At 40.3% G+C, this 16,230-nt stretch overlaps 2 protein-coding genes across 2 annotated transcripts; one reads left to right on the forward strand and one right to left on the reverse strand.

Moving 5' to 3' along the window:
- The first annotated feature begins 12 nt into the window (after positions 1–12).
- Positions 13–14,647, forward strand: skic3 (SKI3 subunit of superkiller complex). The gene is made up of 41 exons (XM_004544372.2): positions 13–52; positions 993–1,089; positions 1,206–1,349; positions 1,601–1,692; positions 1,848–1,923; positions 2,014–2,160; positions 2,400–2,498; positions 2,649–2,757; positions 2,857–2,997; positions 3,112–3,210; positions 3,354–3,478; positions 3,624–3,710; positions 3,857–3,960; positions 4,112–4,238; positions 4,369–4,548; positions 4,688–4,812; positions 4,899–5,149; positions 5,291–5,393; positions 5,803–5,985; positions 6,126–6,264; positions 6,349–6,427; positions 6,866–6,927; positions 7,019–7,075; positions 7,170–7,238; positions 7,562–7,636; positions 7,865–8,006; positions 8,128–8,221; positions 8,349–8,426; positions 8,528–8,652; positions 8,749–8,872; positions 9,487–9,711; positions 9,928–10,000; positions 10,091–10,144; positions 10,366–10,477; positions 10,798–10,926; positions 11,026–11,150; positions 11,319–11,483; positions 12,115–12,267; positions 12,769–12,899; positions 14,057–14,180; positions 14,339–14,647. The coding sequence occupies exons 2-41, from the start codon at positions 1,000–1,002 to the stop codon at positions 14,414–14,416; spliced, it is 4,695 nt and encodes a 1,564-aa protein (XP_004544429.2). The 5' UTR covers positions 13–52; positions 993–999; the 3' UTR covers positions 14,417–14,647.
- LOC101484564 (uncharacterized) lies at positions 14,497–16,224 on the reverse strand. Its single transcript, XM_004544373.5, has 2 exons — positions 16,112–16,224; positions 14,497–15,573 (listed from the first exon to the last, which is right to left on the reverse strand). The coding sequence occupies exon 2, from the start codon at positions 15,541–15,543 to the stop codon at positions 14,863–14,865; it is 681 nt and encodes a 226-aa protein (XP_004544430.2). The 5' UTR covers positions 15,544–15,573; positions 16,112–16,224; the 3' UTR covers positions 14,497–14,862.
- Between the last annotated feature and the right edge of the window lie 6 nt (positions 16,225–16,230).

The following is a 16,230-nucleotide window of genomic DNA, read 5'->3' on the forward strand; positions in this document are numbered from 1 at the left end:
TTCCGGGTCAGCTGGAGAAGGGAGCAGGCTCCGCAAGCTGTCAATGTAAACAGTAGGTGATCCAACTTTTATTGTTTTTTTTATTTTTACGCATTTTCAAAAGATACAGGGGTTAACGTTAACTCGGTCAATTGAGAAAGTTGAATATTAAGTGTAAACCATGGTTCTAAATTTACTTGCACTCTAAAATATGCATTTTATGATCGGAACAAGCCCACAGCTCAAGCTAATGTTGCTCACTAGCAGCATTAGCCGACAATCATCTACTAATATATGTAAATAGATAGTTAGATAGAACTTTATTAATCCCTTGGGTAGGTTCCTCTGGAAATTCAGTATATAGAAATTCACTTTAGACTCCTGCAATATAGTAAATCACTATGTGGCATAATCTCTTTCCTAACACAACCCAGTCCACATTAATACAAATATGCAGAGAAATTTTAGGCTTCAAACGTTTTCATAACACTTAAGTTAGGGCTGGATCAAGTGACCCTGAACCTTTGCTTAGTTACACTGCAATAGATATAGGTTGGTTGTGAAGGGCTTTCTGCAAATCACTGACCTCACTTCTTTTTCACTGTGTCTATACACACAGACTGAAATGCAAAGTCAATGCATATTACTGCAAATGCAGTGTGCCTTTTTTTTTGTGTTTCTTCCTTCACGTCCAACCGGTCCCAGCAGATGGATGCTTCTCCCTGAGCCTGGTTCTGCCAGAGGATTTTTTCTTGTCAAACCGGAGTTTTACATTTCCACTGTTGCCAAGTACTTGCTCACAGGAGGTTGTCTAATTATTGGGGTTTTCCCTGTATTATTGTAGGGTCTTTACCTTTACCTATAAAACTAGCTTATACAGTTGACTGTAGCAGTGATTTGGTTCTATATAAACAAAATTGAATTGTATTCATTTTTTCAACCACTGAGATCTGATCATTGTGTAGAGTTTGCTGTTTTTTTGAAAGGTGTATTGCTTTGTTGTCTCTTCATAGCAACAAGATGTCTAATAAAGAAGTGAAATCCGCGCTGAAAAGTGCCAGAGAGGCCATTAAAAACAAAGAATTCAAAGAAGCTCTAAAACACTGCAAGGTAAAGTATCTCAATGTTTTTTAAATAACAGTAAGTTGAAAATGTAATATGCTCTTCTCAGACATACTAGGAGTAAAAATGTAAAATTGACCTTCCTCTCTGCATTGTGGGTTTAGACTGTTTTGAAAATTGAGAAAAACAATTACAATGCTTGGGTCTTCATCGGCTTGTCAGCCAGTGAACTGGATCAACCGGATCAGTCACAGGCAGCCTATAAAAAGGCAGTGGAGCTGGAGCCGGAGCAGCTGCTGGCTTGGCAGGTAAGGTACAGAATGTATTAGTTAATGATAACTGTTCTCTCTAGCCATTTAATACTACGCTACTATGATTGGTTAATTTGATAATAATAACCAGTTGAAATTACTTCAGATTTAATCTGCATGCCTCTATGATTTTTTTTCTTTAAAAAATAGATTCATCTTTACTCAGGATGTCATCCCGTATAAAATACCTCTCTCCTCTCTGTCCTCTATTAATAATGCACAGTCTGAATAATTGTTCTTTCTTTAAGGGCTTGGCAAATTTGTATGATAAGACTGATCAGTGGGACTTCAAGGTTGAGCTGCCTAATGTCTACCAGAAACTTGTTGAGTTGTATGCAAGGTAATATATGGAAACATTTTATTACCTGAAGTTTCCTATAAATATATAAAACAGATAAAAATAATGATTAATAAAAAATCAAATTGAAAGTAATTAATACACTGTGACAGAATATTATGCGGTTACTGATTTTTCATCATGTTCTCGATTTGCAGCTCAGACAAAAACAAATGTTATGAGGTGATCAACAAACTGACAGAAATTTATGAGTCTGACAAAGAATATTTAAAGGTATGCAGTTTCAAGACTAATGAAAATAGATTGTCTATGTGTGTGTTTTATGTTTTTAACACATGTGAATATGTTTCTGTATGTGAACAGCTGGCCAGGGTTTGGCTGCAGCTCATACAGCTGAAGGAAGAAGAACCCGTGGATAAAAAGGAGTTAGTGCAGCTATTGCAAAAGATGACCCAGCTCCCCTCAGACTGTCTTAAGGAGGTGGAGCAGGATAGTGAAACTCAGCAGCATGTAAGACCAAAATGTGGACTTTTAACTCATCAACATTATGTTTCCTTTATATGTAAACACTTTACAGTACTTGAGATTCATGTCTTCTAACAAAATCCAATGTAATAGGCTGGCTACAGCTGGCTCGCCATAACTTCTACATATCATAACCACCCACTGATTACGAGAAGCAAAAGTCTTCATGGTGTTTCCTACTGCACACACATCAATGCTGTTCTTGGTTTCTTTGTGCTTATCAGTTAATCACAGCATTTGAGAAAGCTCTGGTTCTCATCGATCCTGTACCAGGAGAGGACCACAAGAAGGTCTCAGCTGACTATGTCAAATGTCTTTCTCTAGTAAGTGCATCTTCTCTTATGTCTAGCTAACTATCACAGAAACTTAAGGATCATTAGAGTCTGGAAATGTGTATCCAAAAAGGCCAGCTCATTATAGGTAGTTATGCTTCTCAAAATGACCTGTTAATCATGAATCTGGTCTTACTGCAGCTACCACAAGAAGAAGCCAGAATGACTGCAGCATGTCAGTCCATGATTTCCCTCTACCCCAACCAAAGTTATCCTCTTGAGGTTCTTTGTCATCATTACCTTAAAACAGGTAAAATAACATTTAAAAGAAAATCCTTGCCTTTTTGTATTCATAATGGATGTTCATAAATGGCAGAGTCATATGTATCTTCTTCTCGTTTCTCCAAAGGAAACTTTAATGAGGAGGCAGTTAGCTCTTTCTCCCGCCTCATGGACCTGGTCCCTGACAGTGGATTGGGTCATTTGTGTCTGGGCACAAAAACATTGCTGGAAGGAAGGTATAAAGATGCCATTGATGACCTTACACAAGGTGAGTTGTCACAGTAACAAACAATGTAAAAAAACATACCTTAACACTTTATCCTTTAATATGTGCTCTCGATGGTCATTTTTATTCATTATCTGTCTCCTCCACTTTTATTAGGATTGAAGAAAATGAGCTCAACTACAGGATGGTACAGTCTGGCTGAAGCCCAGTTTAAAATTTACAGATACGCTGACAGCGCTACATCATGCTCACAAGGTATATTTAACTGTGTCCACTCAAGACATCACCAATATTTAATTAAAAAGAGGGTGACTAAAAAGGGTCTTAAGTACTGACTTTAAAGATCAATGTCTTTAATCCCTGAAAAAGACACTTCAGTGTGTGTCCTTTTTTATTAGGTTTGAATGTGTGTGACTCTGAAGAGAAGGAGCTGAGGATCAGACTTCTTCGACTAAAACTAGAGGCTTTAGTGAGAAGTGGAGGAGAGAAAGCTGGAGAGCAGGCTTTGGAGACATTTAAACAGGTAATGAGTTGGTAAATGCTCGCTTTAAACAGCATTGTATAGCTATAGTATTTAATTAATAAAATTGTTGTGGAGATTGTTAGAAGCTGTAAGTGTTGATATAACATCAAAGGAAATGCCACATCTGTGTCTGTTTGTTTTTTAGATTCCAGAATCTGAAAAAGACCCCGTTCTGTTAGCCCTTAAAGGACGTGCATACCTTAACAAGGGACAGACTGGCCAAGCACTTAAGGTTGAATTAAATGAATACTTACTGATTCTGTCAATGAAAACAACATATTTCTGTTATTTTAACTAAGTTATGATTGCAGGACGCAAGGAGTATGTGTCTGGTGAACTGATGAACTGGCCAGCAGTAAACTAGTCTGTTCTTTATAGGTGTCATCAGAACTGGTGGCTTCCAACCCAAACCTAGCCCAAGGATTGGCTCTGAGAGGACTGGTGCACATGGTTAAAGGTGAAAAGCAGCTGGCAGAGCAGAGGTAAAAAAAAAAAAAAAGACGAATAAATCTTTTTATTCGTATTTTCTATGGCAGTCTACTGTCTTAAACTTACGTAAAAGAGCCCATTTGCATGGCATAAAATAATTTGGTTCATCCCACCAAACTGTTTTTTGTATTTTTTTTAATGTAGTTTCCTAAAGGCTGCAAGTCAGAGCCCAGACTGTGGAGAGTATTTTTTTTTGCTTGGACAGCTCTACTGGGACATGGGAGAAGAGACCCGTAAAGACCGGAGCAAAGCTCACACACATTTGCTGAAGGTTTGTGAAATTATTATTGAAAGTTTTGTGTATGTGGTAGGAAAGGTGAATTCAGGTGCTAATGGGTCGGTCTTTGAAAATAAGAGATGAATGACATTTTAGTTTGAAAGGCCTGTTTTGCCCTTTTCAGGCTGCAAAGCTAGATCCACACCTTGGCTGTGTATTTCGCTACCTGGGGCATTATTATCGGGACATTGCAAAGGATTATGGCCGTGCACAAGGCTGCTACAAAAAGGCCTTTCAGCTGGACAGTGAAGATGTGGAGTCTGGCGCTGCCTCGGTGGATCTCAGTATGGGGCAGGGAGACATGGTGAGTTGTCTTGGGGGTGAAAAAGTCACCAAATTCTGAGAATCGGGCGTCTTGTTTGGCTCCTTGCTATTGCCTTTAGTCTCCTTACAAGTTTTTTCCCCGTTTTGTGCCTTCTTTCTCTCTTTGCTGATTGACACAGGACGCTGCCTTAGCCATTCTTCAGTCTGTGTTAGAGAAAGCCACTCCAGGCTCGGCTAAATGGGCCTGGATGAGACGAGGCCTATACTACCTGAAAGTTGGAGAAAATCAACAGGCCATAGCGGAGTAAGATTTACACATCTGAGACAACTAAATTTATTACCACGGTCTAAGTGTATAAGTGCTGTTGAATATTTTATTTCTAATTTTAGCCTGCAGGCCGCTTTAAGAGCAGACCCAGAGGACTGGGTGTGTTGGGAGTGTTTAGGTGAAGCATATCTAAACCGCCGGAGCTTCACAGCAGCTCTGAAAGCTTTTGGTAAAGCCCATCAGCTTCAGCCCTGCTCCATCTACAGTGTCTACCAGGCTGCTGCAATCAAACAGACTCTGGGCAAGTTCAAAGAGGCTGTCGCAGAGTACTTGCTGATCACAGCAAAGCAGGACTATGTCCCTGCTCTTAAAGGTAAGTGAATGTTTCATTGTACCCTTTAGATGCACTTTATTTGATTTAATGTAATCTATTAGGTATTTTATTGCACATCTTCAGGGAGTGATATGTCTAAATCTGGGCATTTAATTTTACTTAACATGGTCTTTTATTCAGGTCTTGGGGAGTGTCAGCTGTCTCTGGCAAAAAGTTTAATGCAGGACTGCAGAGATGGAGGAGCCATTGACCTCATTCAGCAAGCAATACAGAACCTCTTCAGGTAATGACAACACACTCATACAACCCGCGAACCCTAAACGCTCTATATATGACATCTGTAATATTGTTATAACAGCAAACAGGTACTTGCTAGTGAAGCTATGGTGCAGTAATGGTCCTTTTAGCGGTGAATATACTGACATTTGATTGACGAATCTATTTATTATACCACTTGACATTATTTGGCAAAAGTTGAACTTTATTCCAACACTTATCTTGTTGCTGGTCAAGAGCTCCTTTCGGTATGCTCCACTACACATTGCTGAGAACAAGAAGAAAGGGCAGCTCGGGGATGGTGTGGCCATTGCGTTTACTGTAGGGCTGTTCCTCGATACTTCATCTGGTGGTTCTGAACATTATGCATAGCACACGTAGTCTTTTTCTAAGATTCTTTACTTTGTGATCTCCAGAGCTGTACAGCTGCGACCAGACCTTTCCTGCTTGTGGAAGCTGCTGGGCGATGCTTGCACTGCAGTTAGCACCGTCTCCCCAAACAGAGCCAAGGTTATAGTGCCAGCCCTACTTGCTGGTTTAGATGCCAACACTGAGAGCCAAATGCTCAACCAGGCCCAGACACTAAAAGTCGGTGAGAGGTATGGCCATTATCATATCATTATAAGGCTGATAATGCATAAGAATAGTTAGTACTATATATTTGTGCTTTTTTTACATTGCTTATCCTACCTGCCCCTTTTAGCCAAGCAGAAATTGAAACTGATATGTTTTGCCACAGGTGCTATGCTCATGCTTTGAAACTGATGCCTGAAGTTGCCAGTCGGTGGTATGACTTAGGGCTCAACTATTATCATCAGGCCAGCCTTACACAGAATGATCAGAACTCCCCAGCTATGGACATAGAGAAGGCCCAGCAGGTTATTTGCCGAACCCTGTACAACATCTTTGCATTGTTTGTTCCAGAAAGAGGTCTCTATCTCATGGTCTTTTTGTCTATGCAGTGCTTAAAAAAAGCCATCATGATGGACAGCAGCAACCACAGCTACTGGAATGCCCTGGGAGTTGTTTCCATGAACAAAGGTAACGACATTCTCAGGTAACGGTTGTGTTTTTAGAGTAAAAGCCTGTATAGCTTGTTTTATTTCCCTTACTTTTGCACTTAGGAATGAAGCAACATCGTCTCCCTGAAGTCTGTTGAAAGCTCTGCCTGTTATTATTTCTACATAAAAAGAGTCAAAATGTTGTGGCATTTGAAAAATATCTTTATTTCTCTGACAAGAGTACTAAGGTCTCTCAACTTAATGGACTTAAGTTTGATAAATATGTTGTTAAGTTACAAAAATAGAAAAGCAAATCTTATGAATACATTTCATTTCATTTAAGTCACCTCAAGATTTTTAGTCTACAAGAAGGTGCAATCATTTTTACAAAACCTTTTACGATTATAAATAATTATATACTTCTAAGCAATCTTTACAAAAAAGAACAAAATATTTTCTCCTTCTTTTCTCACATCAGATCTTGAGAACTATGCTCTGGCTCAGCATTGCTTCATCAAGTCCATCCAAGTTGAGCCTAATGTACGTACGGCACATTTGCTGTAGAGATTAATAAAGTATTACGGTAGTAAATATTCTGCTGTTTTTACGTGACTCTTAAATGTCATTGCAGAATGTTGTGGCCTGGACAAACCTTGGTAGCCTGTATCTGAAGAAGGAAAATATAGAGGTATGTGATTACTTGGTTTATGCTACATATTTCTTCTGTTTTTAACATAGGTGGATGACATTTTCATTGTTCAAATGTGGATTTATTGTTTTAGCTTGCACACGAGGCCTTCAAGATTGCTCAGTCTTTGGAGCCACTTTATGTCAACTGCTGGATCGGACAGGTACCACTCTCAGCATTTATTGAAAACTTGAAAGCCCCCAAGCCAAGAAAATATCACATTACAGGCAACGGTTCACTGTTGATGAATGTATACTATTTCTAATAAATGCATATACATTCAAAGCCACAACTAGCAGAGAGAGGTAAAATTATTCCTTGGGCTGTATTTTTGGAGTAGTAAGGAATGTGAAAGACATCATTGCTCGGTGAGGGAGCTCCATAAAGTTTGATTACACTGAAAGTACTGGCATAACACTGTGACTTTTTTGGCCTCTTTGTCTTTATCTGTCTAAATTATAGTTTCATCCTTTGTCCTCCTACCAGGCGCTGATAGCAGAACGCGTGGGAAGCTATGACACCATGGATCTTTTCAGGCACACCACTGAACTCAGCACACATGTGCGTGACCTGCTATTGTAATACCCACTTATTAGCAAGATAATAACAGTGTTTGCTTCACCTTTCTTAGTCGCTGTGCTTAGTTTTAAGCTCCAAGCCTTTTAGTTGTAAGGATATAGTAATGATGGCATGGTACAACACAAAGTGATGTTTTGCTTTGCTCTGTCAGACTTGATATTCCCTTCATTTCTGTCTTTCCTTATCAATCCTGACATGTTTCTCCGTCAGATGGAAGGCGTGAAAGGATATGCCTTCTGGGTTTGCTCCACGCTGCTGGATAAGAGCAACAGAGACTCAGAACTGTACCGTTACAACATCGTGCAGATGAATGCCATCTCTGCTGCTCAGGTGGCGCTCAGCAAGTACACAGGTACATGTCTTGCGTACTGATTTGCACACAGGATCCACAGGTGTTGTGGTTTTCACTTAGCTTTGCATGTGTTACTGGCAGACTTTTTGGTTATTTGTATATTTTTTTGCATCTCTTTCAGAAAGGATTCAATCAGATCCTGATGCCTTCATTATGCTGGGCTATCTGAATGAGCATCTGCAGCTGAAGAGACAGGCTTTACAGGCTTACCAGAGGTATGTATTTGAAATACACTGACTGTCTCTGCTTTCTAATTGATGAAGCAGTATAACCGAGAAGGAACATAATGTTATATATATTGGGTTTTCAATTGACCTTTTGCAATCCAATATGCTTCCTCAGAGCGGTTGAACTACTTCAGTCCACATCCTCTTCAGAAGAGTTGGCATTTTCTCTGGGCAGCTATGGCCGTGCATTGTGGTAACCAGCTGTCTCATTATGATATACTTAAACTATTTTTTCAAATTGCTTATCTTTTATCCTAAATGTCACTTTTTTATGTTCCGCTCTGGCTTTTCCAGCACTTCAGGTCAGTGGGAGGAGGCTGTGCATGTTTATAATTCCACTCCACTGCAAGAGCTCAGTGACCTGGTTGGGTTGGCTCTGGCCTACTGCAAGGCAGGACTCATCTCAGACAGCATCAGCGGTAAGGACTGGAAAACACCAAAGTGAAGAGATTTCATATGTGTTTACATGTCAAAGGGGCTGTGAATAAACTGCTGCATGTGTGTATATATTATAGCCTATGAACGCGCCTTGGCTGTGGCTTCTAGTGAGAAGGAAAAGGCTTATACACTGACAGCTCTGGCCCTGCTGCAGCACCAGCAGGGTAACCTAGACTCAGCCAAGACTCTGCTGTTTAAATGGTGAGTCGTAGTGAGTGTTTTATGGATTGTACTAGTTTTATGTCCTATTTATCTGTCATTTTAATCAATAATGTTGGTTTTTCCCATCGTTCATTTTCAATATTTGCTAGTATTAAAAAAAAAAAAAAGATCAGAAAGCTTTATTGGTTTTTGTTTTATGTTTTAATGTTGATTGTAAAAAGAGCGTTTTGCTTGCCAGTATTGCTGAACCTGAAGGACAAAACATTTGAATCTCCTTTAATCACTTATATTGTGCTCTATGCTTTGGTTGGAAGAGCTTATTTTATTGTGCACATACTGTCATTTTTCAGGTTTAGACTTGCCACAAATGGTTCCTATTTTTTATTTTTATCTGCATGCCACTGGGAGTCTGTGCCCAGTATCTACACATAAGCTCTGGCTGTGTAAACCATAAAAATAAATCAAAAATAGATACGTGTGATAGGTTTCTACTTTAAAAATATGCTGTTATTCAGGAAAACTGTCAAGAAAACAATTTAATTATGTCATGGGAAACATTTTGAAACCATCTAATGATAGATAGATATAAATAATATTTGTACTAGTCTTGAATTTTAGCTGAAACTATTTGTTTTTACTTTTTGTTCCCATAGTTCAATGTTAAAGGAGCCAATTTCAGAGTCCCTGGTTTGTTTATGTGCGCTCGGACTGGCCAACAGTGATGCTACACTTGCTGCTGCTGCGCTTACTGAGCTCCTAAAGCAAGGTTCAGCCTCTGGGAGTGCTATCGAGCAGCGATGTCTACTCACCTGCACCTTGTTGGCTGTGCAGGGGAATTTTAGTGCAGTGCCAAGGGAGGTTTCAAGAGCTGTGCACAGGTATTTCCCTTTAATGAAATTTGCATTAATGATAAGCTTGCCTTTACTTCAAAAAACAAATAATTTTGCTGGTATGTACTCTTTTACACTATATGCATTTTATTCTACTCTCTAGTGATCAAACAAAACAATCAACCACAACTGCAACAACCCTAGACACTGCAGCAACAGATCATAAATTTAACAACTTTCCATGTTTTCTTGATTTATTTATAGCAATCCTGGAAATGCTTCTTTGTGGGCGCTTCTGTCCAGAGTGGTTCCACAGTACTACCCTAGAAAGGCAAATGTAAGCCTGTGTACTAAGCCTGACAAATCAAATATGCTCAAACACATTTGGTTCATTGGGGTTCATGTTTTTCACTTGTTTATTTCACAGGGTGCTGCAGTAGCTGGCCATGTTGCCTGTCTCTCCAGTATGACCCAAGGAAAGGTAAAAATGTGACTTTTATCTTATGTCTTGTGTTCTCCGGTAAACCTTTAAAAAAATCTAACTGGCCCATTTAATTTAGCAGTAATTTCTTTTTCTCAGTTTTTGTACATTGTAGACATATTTTAAAACTTTTAAAAACCGAAACATCCAAAAGGTATATTTTACCCATATATTCACATTGTTTGCATGTTAAACGGTTGACGTAACTTGTGTGACTGCAGAGGGCGTTGTTGTACAGTGGAGTGAACCAGCTGGCCAGTGGCAGACACTCTGGAGAGGACAGTCAGAAGAATGCATTGAAGACTATGCAGAGAGCTGTGCTGCTCTGTCCTGGTAAACACACACATTATTTTCTTACACACGATAAACATGATATTCTTTTTATTGTCTTTTAAAGCTGGAAATATAAATAACAAATACAATTAAAATTTTTTTTAATTCTCTAATTTAGAACAATTAAATTCAATTAGATTGAGGAAATACATTTCCTTTTCTTGCCAGGAAGGTTTGTTAATGTTTATTTATATCAGTGGAGTGTAACCTTACCTATATAGAAAAAATGGCTGTTTTGCATGTGACATTTATTGAAGAACACGGGTGTGTGAGATACTTGCTTATACGTATTTGAGTCGTCATTCTGCTCTCTACTTTAGATGATCCAGCAACGTGGGCCGGATTAATGGCTGCTTGTTACACCGAAAACACTTCCTGTTATCTTTCTGGTTCTGCTCCTCGCAGACAAGCGCTGCAGCAGACCCTTATGTCTGTGGTTTCTGAGAAAGGTATGCTCACTGGTGCTCTTTTACTGTCACCCCATTTGTGTACTTGTCTCTGCGTATTTGACTGTGTAGCTAACATCTTTTTGTGGTTTTGTGTCTCAGTGCGTAGTGTGGATGAAATAGAGCGGCCTCTAGCTCAGGCTCTGGAAGGATGGGTACTACAACAGGCAGTGACTGGTCTCATGCTGGAGGGACAGCTAGAGCAAGCAGAGGTCCTTTGCACACAGGTAGGATATTGGGGACTCACACACACTGTGTGCACACCTCTAACTTTGTCTCCAAAACACTGAGGTACACTGAGCTGAGCTGTCCCTCAGATAGCCATTTCTAATCTTGTCCATTCTGGCAATATATTTAACTCTGCCACCTTTGACACAGTTTTACCTTTATCACAGGTCTTGAATGTGTCCCCTGAGCATGCAGCAGTGATGTTATCACTGAGGCAGGTGCAGTGTCAGCGCCTCCTTATGACTGATGGTGGTACTGTCCTCCCAGAGCCTGTGTTGGAGCAGCTCAGCAGTGCTGTGATGATGAACCCTACCAACCTTGGGGCATGGCATGTAAGCGTTTACATTTACCCGCTTATCCATTTAAAGTACTCCAGCAAGGCTAGAGTGACTAAGTGATGATCTCTTCTTTGATTTCAATTACCAGTATTTTAATTGTAAGTTTGAAAACCGCTAAAAATGGAAACAGATATTTCAAAAGATAAGACAGCATATTGGAAAAAAAGGTTTTGCTCTCATGCTAAAATTATGTTATTTTTCTCCTCTACTGCCATTTTCTCTTGCTTTCACTGAGACTCTGAACATTCTTTACCTCACTTGAAAACCTCAAATTGCTGAACTTAACATCAAGTAGTTGCTACCAGTAACAGGGTAGCAGCAAAAGCCTTGAACATATTGGCAGTTGGTGCTACCGTGTGACAGTATATATGTGGAGAATGAAAAATATAGCATTTGAGCTTCATTATTAATATTCTAATGAAAATGTCAATATTATGTAGTTATAAGTATTCTTCTAGCCATGTTATCTTTTGATTAGATGAAGATAATGGCATCTTAAAACAGTAATTATGCTTATCCTCTCATATTTTCTCCCCCACCTGTCACTCAGTGAATTCTTGTCTCTGATCCAAATCATCTTCATTCATTTTGTGACTCCTCTGTTCTTCTGCTTCCTTCTGCTCAGTGGCTGGCTAAGGTGTATCGCAGCCAGGGCCTACTGGTTCAGGCGGTCATGGCTTACAGACAGAGTCTCCAGCTGGCCTCGCAGCTTGGCATGCACAGCTGTCAGGTAGCCAGCCTCCTCCGACTAGCCCTGCTAGCTCTCGGGCCTTGTATGGTAAGTATATGTTTGGGATTCAAATCAGGATCTACAATTTTAAGGTGTGAAATTACAGCTATTAAAGCAGGATTGTACTGTAGCAATACAAACAACAAATGTTATATTGCATTATTTAGGGAATAATGTATTTATTTGTTCCAGAGGTAGCATTTTAGCAATAAGGACTCAGTTGTGTTTCATAAAAATTACAAAATTCAATGAATACACACAAAAAGCCAGAGTCGGCTCTTTTTTTACACCCCTGTCAAGTAAGGACAGATTCAGAGTAGAGGAGATAAAAGATTGATGAATCATAGGATGAGCAGCCAAGGCTAAGTGGCTGACAAGACGCTATTGCTAAATAGAGCTTTTTGCTTGTATCCAAAGTTAGTGCATGTGTTACACATGTTGTTTGGAATTAATGTAGCTTGACGTATTACACCTTTACTAGATGTATTTATTTTGTGCAGATTTCTCTTTCCTAGTTTTCTCTGAACCATGTGTGATCTGACTTCTAAGGTGGGTGTCCCAGGAAATGACTGGAAGGACTTGGTGCTGGAAGCTACTACTGAGGTCTTGAAGCTGGACTCATCCCCTGTGGCCCTTCTTTTCCAGGCTCTGCTCCAGTTTGTGACAAAAATGGCTGCTAGGTCGGTGCAGCTCCTTATGCTAAGTTTATTTACGTACATAGAGGTGCAGGTTGCAGTGCTGTTGGTCAGCCCACATAGCCATGCAAATGATTTTATCCCTGTAGATGTTTAATTTAACGGCTTAAGTGATTAAATGAAACATAAGATTCTTAAAACTTCAAATCCATGCTTCCATCTGTCTTTTCAATATATTGGTACTTTTGGAACTGCAAAGCAACATTTTATGTCCTGGTAGTATTATAGCATTCTGTCACCCTCAGAGGACTGCCAGTACGGTTAATTAGAGTACATTCATGAGAATGCTGAGCTGAGCAGATATGCCAACCATGACCTGGCTAAATTCCTTGAGAAATGCTGCAGAAACTTCTGTGCCAAGCATAATCACAGTATCAGGAGCTCTTTTCATTTCATTTCATATTAGTCAATACTGATGGAAGAGAGATAACAGTTACAGTATCAGGCCAGACTGAGGTGGAGCAGGTGGAGACAAGTATCTGGGTGATTTGTGACAGGATAGCAGATAGTAGTTAGACCTGCTATGACGTACGGACAAGGGCCCCAACAAAAAGACAGGAGTCCAAGCTGCAGTTGGACATCAGAGGAATAGCTCATGTCGAGTGTTTTGGAGACAAAGTTGGAGAGGCAAGGCTGAGATACTTTGGACATGGGCTGAGTAGAGATTGTGGATACATTATTGTGGATAATGAACTGCCATGTAGGAGGAAAAGGGGAAGACAATAGAGAAAGTTTATGAATGTAGTGAAGAAGGACATGCAGAGGGTTGGTGTAACAAAGGAGGATGCTGGGGATATGGTAAGATAGAGGCAGATGATCCTCTTTGGTGACCCGTAAAGGAAGCATCCAAAAAAGGAAGAGAAACATTTACATGGGAACAGGCTGCCTAAATGGTAAATGGCCTGCATTTGTATAGCGCTTTTCTAGTCCATAGGACCCCAAAGCGCTTTACACTACATTCAGTCATTCACCCATTCACACACACATTCACACACTGGCAATGGCAAGCTACATTGTAGCCACAGCTGCCCTGGGGCGCACTGACAGAGGCGAGGCTGCCGGACACAGGCGCCACCAGGCCCTCTGCCTAATGGATAGCAATCATGTTATACATTTGTTCATGTCTGCTGTGTCTTCTATAGGGAAACAAGACGCTTGCTGGAGAGGCTGGTTTACATTCAAGATATACCAGCGACAGTGGTGCAGGTGGCCAGTTGGTATCTCCTGAGACACCTGCATGCCAAAAACGACGAGGAACTCATGAAGGTGAACATGCAGCTACCTCATTCCTGCAGACACCACTTAGGAACATTTGTTTGGGAGAAACGTTTGTGGAAATGGTGACAGCATACATATAGTTAAACTAAAAGTGATTATTCTTGGTCCTTGCCTTTGTAATCGTTTACCACCACTTCTTTTTGCAGGTCCTATTGCAACATGCCAAAATGAACGGAGATCAAAGATTACTGGAGTTTCATTCAGTCCTCAACTCTTCATCCTGAACTTTGCATCCATCTCCTTATGCTTTATGAAATCACATTGCTTAGCAGGTTTATCACCAGACAAAAACCACCACTATCAGTGGGTCTTTAAATAATGGCTTTAATGGCTTTACATGATCTAATCACCTCAGTAAGTTGAAATTATGATTGTCACATATTTCAAAATGTGCTTAAAATGCAGGTACCGCATCCACATTCAAGGCTAAATAAAGACATTTTCTCAATATCTAACGATTGTCTCATCTTGATTACATGTAAACTATAAAAGACAGCAGTGTAAATTAGAATGAGCAGTGACTTTTAAAATTCACATAAAACTTTGTAAACAATATTCAAACATCCCTAAAGTTGAAGAAACAGAAGAAACTTTGAGTCATATGCATTTTTGAGCTTTTTTCTGACACTCTGCCGGATCATATATGTGAATCCATCCGTGTCACTCACTCTCAAACGCTAACTGGACATACATGTTTGCTCATAAGAATACAGATGTTTTGCCCACAGCCCCAGCATGGTGTCGTGATGTGTGGCGACTGCTGCTGCCTGCGTTTGCATAGTGAACACACGTCCAAAGCAGTAGCACCATGCACTACTCCACCCGGGACTGTGCTGGAATGGCTGATGTTCTTAGTCACCAGCTGCTGAAGTTCTGTCTGCACATTGTGTGGAGCCTTTGCAATGCCCACGACTGTCACTCTTTTGGGGTCGAACACACAGTCCTCTTCCAGGCCGCTGGGCACAGCTTTCATCCCACAGTTAGGGGGTACCCAAGCAGTGTCATATCCCTGCGTGCTCCAAGTGTACTGCATAGGATGGTTGTCCTTGTCAATGCGTTTGACACGGCCAACACGCACGTGTAACTTGAGGACCACACGGTCTGCAGGGCTGTTGTTCAATGGATAACGTTCTGCCTTTTTCTTATCACGGCTGACGTACACACCCTTTCCTAGCATGCCCCCCTGCGACTGCTGAAAGCCACTGGCAAGGATGAGACGTGCATTGGCAATGCTGGTACCATGGTACATGGTGTAGACACCCTTATCTTTCGGTGCCTGGGAGGCTGTCAGCTCCACACTGGGAGACTCATCATCATAGGTAACCTCCCATCCAAAGAACTGTAGCGACATCCTGCTTCACAAATGGCTGCTGTTTAAGCCCTGCAAAGACCAGAAACCATGTAAGGCATGAACATTAATGCCAGTAACTTATAACAAATTCAGGAGAGGTTCGGGGCATACAGTTTATTGCACATAGCTCAGGACTTTGACCTCAGTGAATCAGATTGGGTCAAATGTTAATTGTGACAACGGCAACTGCATTGTTAGCTGTACAGATTTCAATATATAAGTCTACGTGACAAGAGAAGTACCTCGTTTATGTCAAAAAGTAGTCTATATTGAGAAAAAATAGCTGAAAACCCCCAAACCTTGACTGTAAGACAGCTGCTTAAAGTCAAATCTACAGTTAAAGTTACATAATGTATCCTAATATTGTAAACCTTACTGTATAATATAGCGAATTTGGTAGTACTGAGTATTTAGATGCCCAGAAAAGAACTAACATTATATGCAGAAATCAAACAATATTTGGCTAAATTAGCGTTAGCCGGTTTTTATCCAACACAGTAGGACTCTAAGGTTTGTCATAAAAACTGAGTACCGATTACTCGCGATAAATACAACGAAATATCTGTACCTTGTGTCGTTTAGGCTGATTGAAGTTCACGAAGTTAAAAGTTAAAGCCTTTTGTGAAGAGCCGTCTGTTCTCTTTCACTTCCACTTTCTGTTCAGGTTTATAATGAGAATCTCCTGAT

The sequence above is a fragment of the Maylandia zebra genome, linkage group LG12 (assembly GCF_041146795.1).
Source record: "Maylandia zebra isolate NMK-2024a linkage group LG12, Mzebra_GT3a, whole genome shotgun sequence".
In the NCBI taxonomy this organism is placed as follows: domain Eukaryota; kingdom Metazoa; phylum Chordata; class Actinopteri; order Cichliformes; family Cichlidae; genus Maylandia; species Maylandia zebra.